The sequence below is a fragment of the Helianthus annuus genome, chromosome 17 (assembly GCF_002127325.2).
Source record: "Helianthus annuus cultivar XRQ/B chromosome 17, HanXRQr2.0-SUNRISE, whole genome shotgun sequence".
Taxonomy (NCBI): Eukaryota; Viridiplantae; Streptophyta; class Magnoliopsida; order Asterales; family Asteraceae; genus Helianthus; species Helianthus annuus.
The window spans coordinates 1,953,606-1,964,180 of NC_035449.2; the positions used below are offsets into that span (position 1 = coordinate 1,953,606).

At 38.7% G+C, this 10,575-nt stretch overlaps 1 protein-coding gene across 1 annotated transcript; it reads left to right on the forward strand.

Moving 5' to 3' along the window:
- Positions 1–8,499: 8,499 nt before the first annotated feature.
- On the forward strand, positions 8,500–10,257 carry LOC110922115 (heavy metal-associated isoprenylated plant protein 30). The gene is made up of 3 exons (XM_022166445.2): positions 8,500–8,939; positions 9,151–9,226; positions 9,739–10,257. Exons 1-3 carry the CDS (start codon positions 8,793–8,795, stop codon positions 10,059–10,061), a joined length of 546 nt encoding a protein of 181 aa, XP_022022137.1. The 5' UTR covers positions 8,500–8,792; the 3' UTR covers positions 10,062–10,257.
- Positions 10,258–10,575: the final 318 nt, after the last annotated feature.

Sequence of the window (10,575 nt, forward strand, 5' to 3'; positions counted from 1 at the left end):
ACTTCATTGTCTATTGTGATGCTTCCAACCTTGGTCTTGGCTGTGTTCTTATGCAACGAGACAAGGTTATAGCTTACGCATCTCGTCAGCTCAAGATCCACGAGAAGAACTATACAACCCATGACCTCGAGCTAGGCGCGGTTGTCTTTGCATTAAAGATCTGGCGACACTACCTGTATGGTACCAAGTGTACGATCTTCACCGATCACAGGAGTTTACAACACATCTTCAATCAAAGGGAACTTAAGATGCGTCAACGCCGATGGTTAGAACTTCTCAACGATTACGACTGTGAGATTCGTTATCACCCAGGCAAAGCGAATGTTGTTGCCGACGCGCTCAGCAAACGGAGTTATATGCTCAGTATTCGCAATACCCAAGCCCAGCATGATCTCGAAACCCTCATCCGCGAAGCTCAACATGCTTGTTTTAACGAGCGTACATTGAAGAAGGAAAGGATCTATCACGATGGAGCTCAGTTAGTAAGCAAATCGAATGGGATCTTCTATTATCTAGACCGAATCTGGATCCCTAAGCGGACTGATTTGCAAAAGATTCTAATGGATGAAGTCCACAAATCCCGATATTCTATTCACCCCGGTGCCGATAAAATGTACGAGCACCTTCGTTATAAGTACTGGTGGCCGGGCATGAAACTGGATATCGCTCTCTATGTTGGAAGTTGTTTGACTTATGCAAGAGTTAAGGCTGAACACCAAAGACCTTCTGGCTTACTCGAACAACCGCCGATTCCTATATGGAAGTGGGAGAGTATAGCTATGGATTTCATAACCAAACTTCCGCCCACGCCATCAGGTCACGACAGTATTTGGGTTATAGTCGATCGTCTGACCAAATCAGCCCACTTTTTGCCAATACGGGAAGACTACAAGGTAGAACGACTAGCCCGAATCTACACCGACGAAATCATTTGTAATCATGGTACGCCTCGCGACATCATCTCTAATCGTGATGCTCGGTTTACCTCGCGATTATGGGAAACGTTTCAAGCAGCTCTTGGTACGTCACTTAATCTGAGTACCGAATTCCACCCTCAAACCGACGGACAGACTGAAAGAACGATCCGTACTCTTGAAGATATGCTTCGTGCGTGTGTCATAGACTTCGGTGGTAGTTGGAACAAATACCTGTCATTAGTCGAATTCTCGTACAACAACAGTTATCATGCCAGCATCCAAATGGCACCATTCAGGCCTTATATGGAAGAAGATGTCATTCGCCTATTGTGTGGCATGAGATCGGTCACTCGCAATTAACCGGTCCTGAGTTACTACAAGAAACGACTGACAAAATCCTCCAGATTCGAGACAACTTGTCGAAAGCCCGGGATAGACAGAAAAGTTACGCCGATAGAAGACGCAAGCCCCTTGAATTTGACGTTGGCGACTACGTACTCCTAAAGGTATCACCTTGGAAGGGTGTAGTCAGATTCGGAAAGAAAGAAAAGTTAGCGCCTCGATACGTTGGACCTTTTAAGATTCTGGAAATGATCGGAAAAGTCGCCTACAGACTCGAGCTATCGGAGGAACTCAGTAACGTCCACCCGACATTCCACGTGTCAAACCTCCGAAAGTGCCTAGCTGACCATGATCTAATCGTACCGCTCGACGATCTTCAAGTGAACGAAACATTACACTTCGTGGAAAAGACTGTCGAGATCATGGATCGCCAAACCAAGCAACTCAGACGCTCGCGCATCCCTATTGTGAAAGTCCGATGGGAAGGCAAACGAGGCGCGGAGTTCACTTGGGAACTCGAAAGCGACATGAAGGCCAAGTACCCGCAGTTGTTTAAATGAAGATCTGAAGCGTCAAATTGGTAAATCACGGTGTTGTGTAGCTTTCAGCCTAATTTCGGGACGAAATTCCCTCAACAAGGGGAGGCTGTAACACCCCGTGTTTTCGAATGTCAAAGTCAAAGTCAAAGTTTGACTTCTTTGACTGTAATTAGTCTATTTTAAATTTTGTATTATGTGGAGCAAGTGTTGTCTAATCAAATAGTCGAATGTTTAATCAATGCAATCATTTAAACGACCTTGAATAGCAGGAAGTAACAATGCGATAAAGTTAATCAATCGATAATCAAGCTAATCGAATCATCATCGAACTCGAAACTCGAATTATGCGAACTTGGTGTTGCTATACGTGTGTGTGTGCCTTATGTGTTACTTGTGCGTGTTTATTTTATGTTATGTATGTGGCAATCAATCGAATCAAATCGAAACTCGAAACTCAATCGAACTCAATCGAAATCGAAACATGAAGTATAGATGCTTATATGTTGATATAGTGGTTGGGACTAAAAGTAATTTGAATAGGAAGCTCTATCGTATTTGTATCATCCTCCATCGAAATCGAAATATCAGAAAACATCGCCCAAACGCTCAAAACAGGCTGCGGATCGAAAAGGTTTCCGCCGACCGAACAAGCCCAGCCGATCAGACAGGCCGTCCGATCGAGCAGGCTGTCCGATCGGGATACCTGGCCGATCGGCCAACCCTTTCCTCTTTTGGAGCCTATAAATAGCCCTGTCATTGTCATTCTTTCCACTTTTGGAAAGCTCTGACCAACCAGCTCGTGCTCCTCTTCTTTTCTCAGATTTCTTCCAATTCCGGTAAGTTTTTACTCCAAATCTTGTACGTTTTTTTATCAATACACACTTCTACACCTTTCTATCTTTCAAATCTTGAATTTCAACCGTGAAATCATCAAGATCTAAGTGTTCTAGGATGATGTCATCATGGTGTTCTTCAAGAACTTCATGTTTTGACTTCAATCCACCAAGAATCACTTAGAACTAGCCGAATTCCACATTAATAAACAAAGATCTATCTTAGATCTAAACATTTCACGGGTGATAGATTGAAAGACGGGTTTTTCCAACTATCTTTCAACCCCTTTACACACAATACCATCAAGCCGGTAGAAACGAGGCTTGAGTCAACTCACCAAACATTCTAATGGATGAGAGATTCAAGATTTGGATTCTATCTACGAGGTTCACCGACTTCGGGTTAAACATCAAACTATTGTTCCGAACCAGCTCCCCGGCCGGACTTGGGTGATTCCTGTCCGAGCAGGGGAAACAAGTAGGAACGAAGGTTCCATGGTTCAACTCGTTGTCAAACTACTTCAATATAACGTCAAATAATCAAAACAGCCAAGTGTTAGACGTCAGGCCGACCAGGTCAGGATGCTAACCGATCGGTTAGGCTGTCCGAACGAACAGCCCAATCGATCGGACAGGTCAGCCGCTCGACCAGGCCAGCCGATCGGCTAGCACATGGCCCCCACACTTTGCAGAATTATGAACTCTAGTATTGAACGAAGTAATGTCCGATCGAACCATAGTTTGATAACATTACTGTTCGGATCATGAGATACTATGCTTCAACACTTAATCGATTTTCAACTCGCCAGGCCTTAGAGTGTCGTCCGATCGGACATGCTGTCCGATCAGATGAGCCACCTACTGAGGACTTACTACTGAAGTGTCTAACCGATCGGTTAAGCCGACCAATCGAACGAACCGTTCGATCGACCGACCTGAAAGGTAAGAACATTTCAACATTTTCAAATACTGCAACAAAAACTTCAAAAGTTCAAACCATCATACACAAACACATCCTATACAAGGGAAGAAACAATCCACTTGAACAGTCTAACCGATCGAGCCTGCCGGCCGATCGAATAGGTTGTCCGATCGGATTGTCTAGTCGATCGAATCAGCCGTCCGATCGAACCTACCGTTCGATCGACCAGGCTGTTCGACCCACTGCTACTTGTTTCCATTTTCGTATTACTCATCGTTGTACCATCGAACTATTCAGGCTAACCATACTCAAGTGCTCCCTTCAATCCATCAATCACTGTGAGTATACTCGAACCCTTTTTGCTTTAGCACTTTTGGGTGTTACATACGTTACTTATCTAAATCACAATCGAACACGCTACTCAACTATTTGAACGCTAACCGATTCGCATGTATTACGTGACTAAATGAATGCTTGTTGTTATGTTTACACGTGGAATGCTGTCTACCTGCCTTAGCAACGTAGTACTATAGTTTGGACTCAGCACCCGTTCACACGGGGGTTGTTAAGGACAATTACTTGCATGGATTCCAGTGGTAATCGTGTATTGCGAACTGTCTCGGACAGTCAACCCGCAGTCGTTGGTATCGATAGATCCATGTCGATAATTAACATGCTTCGGTTTCCTCTGTGTACGTGCTGGTTATGCGTAAACTATTCGAACTCTATTATGCTATTATTAAACTTGTATGCTCACCTTTACATTTTATGTATTGACTTTATTTTAACGTATGTGACAGGTGTATAAGATGTTTGCTTGCTAGGAAAGCGAGGCTAGAATAAAGCTCTAGAGGCCCCCAACAAATAGTTGTCTGCCAAGAACAAGCGTCTAGTGCATAGTTGTCAGTAGATCTTGTCAGACTGGGTCTTTAGGAGCATTTAAACAATATTTATGTTTATTAATTTAAATCTGAGTCGTCGGAACAGAATATTTGCCTAGTTGACATTTGTAATAATTTGTTTTATTATTTAGGACACGGTATGGGACGTGTTATTTAAACTAAATAGTGATGATAGTTGTTATGAATACTTCTGGACAATCTGTTTCGCTCAGTGCCATGCCCCGATGATTCCGCCATCGGTTGGGGTGTGACAAAGACCCATTCCGCCGCAAATGGTTGATAACCGGAAGATAGATTTGCTGGGCCTCTACATGATAGTGGAGAGAGATGGGGATACCGAAGTGTGACAGATGATAACCTTTGGCCTGTAATCGCCAAAGATATGGGATACGAATACAAAGACGGAGAGTACATGAGGATAATATATGCCATGTACCTGGATGTTTTGGTCTATTATTACAGGTTTAAAGATGTTCAAGAAAAGGCACATGACAAAGAAATGGTGAAGGAAAGGGAACCATCATTGGAAAGTTGCCATGGACGAAGTGCAAGTGCAGAAGCTGTGAAGGATGTTGCTGCAATGGACCACTATGCTCTTTATGCAGGCAGTGATTGGGAAGGGGCTTGGAATATGCACAAGAGACGAAGGAAATTCGATTTCAAAGAGGCCAGGAAAGCTGTCGATGAAGCCAATAAAAGTGTGCTTATGTTCGCCGCTAAACGCAATTAAGTTTAGGGGGAAGTATTAGAAGTTATACTTAAACTTAATTATATTCTTCGTGATATTTACTTGTAATTACTTATATAACTTATGATTCGGTACATTTGATAAGTGTGGGTGTTGATGATAAGCGGGTAATTCAAAAACTGCCCGATGACAGTTTTCCCGCCAAACTTCAACCGCCAAGTTCACGCATATAAATATGTCCGGTCCGACAGCATATTCTGGTACCAAGACATTCAAAGATTTCTGTTTTGTTTGTCCATTCATACACTCCCATTATTCCATTCATTCATTCTTGTTTCTGCATATTATTGATCATGGCTGTCAATCCAATCAATAATCCTAATTCCTCTGTTAAACCTTTCGAATCCCACCATGATAATGATGACAATCGGCTTCCGCTAACACTTTATATTAAACGAATTCAACAGAACGTTACAGAACTTCAATTGTATTGCATAATTGTGATTGTACAAGTGATGATTGCATCTTTATAACTGGTTAGTTACCTTTATATTAAAGGTAACTGGTTAACGTTGTTTTTAATAAAATTTAAATATTTGACCTGTAAGTATTCACTGGTGATAACCTAGTACCTATATAAAACATCTAGTTAGGTCAATTAAAAAACCAGTTTGAAACATTATAACTTAATCGTTAGGTTTAGTCCAATACCCATCATCGTCGTCGTCGTCGTATAGTACGGTTCTAATACTATACAAAGCACACCAATATCAACCTCCAACGAGAAAATTTGGAGACAAGTTCGAGTTTTGTATCCTTTTAACATATTCTACATCGACTGAGCCGTATGATCATAATATATAAAGATTGGATGAAGTTTTATTATATTAGGTAACGTAGATTTCATATTTTTGGACAAAAATTCATGGTGAAGTATAATGGTGTCCACATAAAACCAAAGCAAAGGCTAAATAGGTGTCGGATGAAGAAGCGTAGACAAAATGGTCGTCAGATAAAAAAGCGTGTGGTAAATAGCCCGACTAAAAACTAAAGGCTAAAACCTAGTTGTCAGCTATTTAGCTTCCCCTTTACATGTGTCTCAATCTCACTAAATGTTATGTGAACCCCTTGTATTTCACCATAACTTATGTGAACCCCTTGTATTTCACCATAACCTTTTTTTTTTGAAGGCTAAGCCCTAGCCCATCCGATCCTATTTGACATCTCATGTTTGACTATTTATGTCTTTTTCTATTTTCACAACCGTAAAATGCTCAACCTGTGTATTCATAGTACAAATTCTCAAGAAATATCATGTATAAGTAAAAAGAGACTGGAATTCCACTTGCTCCACTTCGAAGTTTAAAAACAAGTGCTACAAACTAAAAAATTATACTAGTTACCCTACACTTGGTGCGAATAATCTTTAAATAAACTATATCCTCGACAAAGTTGTAAATACACTTTCACTTTATATATAGTTCGGCTTCTTATTTTATTTTATTTTATTTTATTTTTATATTTAACCATCATTATGTTGTATTCGCACCATTGATGGCTCTTGTCTCATTCTATTTACAAAAAAAATATAAAAACAATCAACATCGAATTCGAAATAGATGTACGTTAAATCATATCAGTTTTATTTTTGAGAGAGAGAAAAGGGGCATATCAAATATTCAACATGATGTACGTAAGGTGTGCATAACGTGTTTTATATGTGTGTATATATGCGGTGAAATCGGTTGAGTAATCAGTGAAGGGAATATATATGTTGAAAGATGGCTGGTGGTGGTTTTCAGATAGATAGATAGAGATGGTGTCTGTTGGGTTATAGTTTTTTCCTAAAAGATGCCTGAAAGAAAAAAAGAAAGATTTTGAAAGAATATATTTGGCTTTCAATTCTCTCGTGATGTGCATTAACTCCTTAACCCAAATCTCATATTCCTTCTAAGTTTTCTTTTTCCTGTAGCATTTGTCAGCACTCACGTTCCAACCACATTAGGGGTAACTAGTAATCCCATCGGATCCGATACACAAAATTAACTTACCGTGAAACTCATCGATTTAATTTACTATAAGAACAACTCGGGGTGAATGTGTTATTATCAAGTTAGTTAGCAAAAGAAGATGGGCAGAACACATTACGATTCCGAAAATTAGATTGTTGGAGTAACTTGGATCGGTTTATCCGAGAAAGAGGAGATAAAGATGAAGTTGAACAAAAATCGTTTTGTTCCGTTTGATTGATCGAAAGTCTAGACAACATTCAGGGGCGTAGCCATTCACAAAAGAAGGGGGTAGCCGTCCCCTAAAAAAACCAGTAGTGTTATTCTAAAGCAAAAATACCGCTCCCCGATTGCGCCCTATGAAAAAAAATTGGGTTTGCCGCTGGCAACGTTTACTAGCATAATAGAGGACATGCATTATAAAAAGCAAATTGGATTTAAATAATCCAAACTTTCTCAATTTGGCCGATAATAATCCCAACTCAGTTATTTGCCGATAATAATCCGAACCGGTCCACTTTTGGCCGATAATAGTCTGCGTTAAAAATAGCTTAACGGAGTTAAGCTTTTTTTCCGCATTATAAACCGATGTTTTAGGGATTTTGAATAGAATGAGGATACGAGTTGATTGATGTAAAATTTACCTCGAAATACTGCCCCAAATGATGAAAACGGTGCTTCAAATCGGGTGTTTAAACTTTCAATTAACAAAAAACAAGCCGTCTGGAACACCGTTTCGAGGTAAGTTTTACATAAATCGGCTCGTATCCTCGTATTGATCAAAATCCCTAAAACATCGGCTTGTAATTCGGAAAAAAACTTAACTCCATTAAGCTATTTTTAACGGTGAACTATTATCGGCTAAAAAGTGGACTAGTTCGGATTACTATCGGCAAATAATGGCGGACTATTATAGACAACTTAACCAACATATATCATTAAGTAATTATAAATTTATAGAAATATGGATGACCCAAAATGATAGCTTTATAAAATGAATCATTAAAGTTCATTTTATAGGTCATAGCTAAGTAATTATAAGTTTATAACACTATGGATAACCCAATATCCGTAGCTTTATGTAATGAATCATTGATGTTTGTTTTGTAGGTCATAGCATTTTGAGTTAACCTTCTTTCAAGCCCACTTTTCATGCTACTGTGATTTATGATCGAACTTGTGGGCCCGCTTCAATATCTACTCGGCATAAGATACTTTTGTACAAACTAATTAATTCACTAGGTTACATCTGCGCATCTGATACTTATGTACTAAGTAATTCAAGGGAGTTAATGAAATAACATATCATGAATATTATCCCGTGGCTTAGATGCAATTCCTCAGAGGAAAAAAGGTACTTTTTGACATTGCTTCCCACGTTCAAGTCTACATATATATCCAATACAGTATAAGTAAAGCCCCCATGATCTTATTTCCCTGTGTGAACTTAACCAAAAGCAACCATCAAGCAACACAAAAACAACTCTTTGTTTGGAATATAATACCAACACAAAGGATCAAAACTGAAGGAAGAGATGCCTTCTCTAACATCTTAGAATATCTTCTAGACTTGGTTTCCTCATCTCTTTTCCCGTCCCCAATCGGTGTTCTTATTATAAACTCAAACAAACTCTTTACATATGGCGAACCTGCGATCCCATAGTCTATTTGGATCTTTCATTTCTGCTGTCATTAACTACTGCTTTAGCTATCAAGCAAGCAATAGAACCAAAGAATACTTTAGACACGACGTCATGCCAAAGGGTCGACGACCTCTTTCTTTACAGGTTTGCTAATTACTTTTCATACCTAAATTCTATCTATCATTGTCTTTTAAGTCCAAAAAAATTTTCCTTAAAGGAAGGTAAGAGAATGAACAAAGGAGATATTAGGAGCTAGAACCATGTTCCCCTTTTGTTGTTGGGGTCTAAAAGGTGGGGATCAGCATCTTGTAATTTATTTTAACCATGTTTATAAACTTTTCTTTACTTCATATAGACTATTGAGCTTCAAGTCAGGATGTGTTGCACCGGATGCGAGCGGGTAGTCAGAAGTGCCATCTACAAGCTTAGAGGTATATATACTTACACTATAACACATTTACTTTACGGGAAACATCACATTCAATTTCTTATTTTTTGTCAACCAATATAAATGAACTAGTTCACAATAAAAATCAAATTGCAATTTATTATGTATTTTAGCAACCACAACTTCATTTTGACTGATTTTACCAATAATATTTGTGGTGCCACTTGTTGATGTCATGCTAGCCACCCACATCAGAGGTCACATATTTATATTTTCTTTTTCATTTTATGTTTTAAATTAATTATGATATCACATAAGATGCATGGCATATACAATAAAATGAATAAAAATAACATGTTGAATTATATATAAATATATACGTAGTATCTTTTTTATAAAATCAGTATAAATCAGTAATTGTAAAATGTAAGTTCTATTTTATAAGGTAAAAAAAATTAATTACATAGGAAATGTTAAAGGTGTTATTATCTCTTGAAGTTTACACATACTTTTACATGTGTGGACTAATATATGTTGTGAGTTTTGTTTAAACAGGTGTGGATTCTGTGGAGGTGGAGCTGGAATTGGAGAAGGTGACAGTGATCGGATACGTGGACCGAAACAAGGTTTTGAAAGCAGTGAGACGTGCGGGAAAGAGGGCTGAGTTTTGGCCATACCCCGACCCGCCACTATACTTTACATCCTCTAGCAACTACTTCAAGGATACAACTAATGAATACAAACAAAGTTACAACTATTACAGGCATGGATACAATATCGGCGAAAAGCATGGAATTATTCATGTTAGCCACAGGGGAGACGACAAAGTTAGTAACATGTTTAACGATGACAACGTTAATGCCTGCACTGTCATGTAATCGACAACATCTTCGTTTCCTGTAGAATAACTTGGCTTTAATATGGATAAGGATGTGTGATCGATAATTAAATATGCCAGAAGTGCCTACTAGTTATATCGTTGTCTTTTCCGTATAGTAATCTGATGCCTATTCGAATGATGCTTATGGTTAACGTAACGAACGGTAGTTGCAATGAAAACTTATGTTTGTTAAAGATAATATTCGCATATATAGTTTAGTTTGCTTCAAACATATATATGGGATTCTTTTCTTTCCCTTTACAAGCATATATGATATTTTTTCAAAGTATTTCCTTTTGGAGAATCTTATTCATAGAGCAATATATACATAAACAAATATTTTTACACAAACTTTCTCATTTAAGATTCGTAAAAACGTGACACAGATTGATGTGAATTTTGAATGCGAAATCCATGCAAATCGGATATCGAACATAAACCCCACCAGATGGGCTTACGATATAAGGTGCTTGTATTCGGAATATTAAATTCTATTCTTTTCTCCACACAAA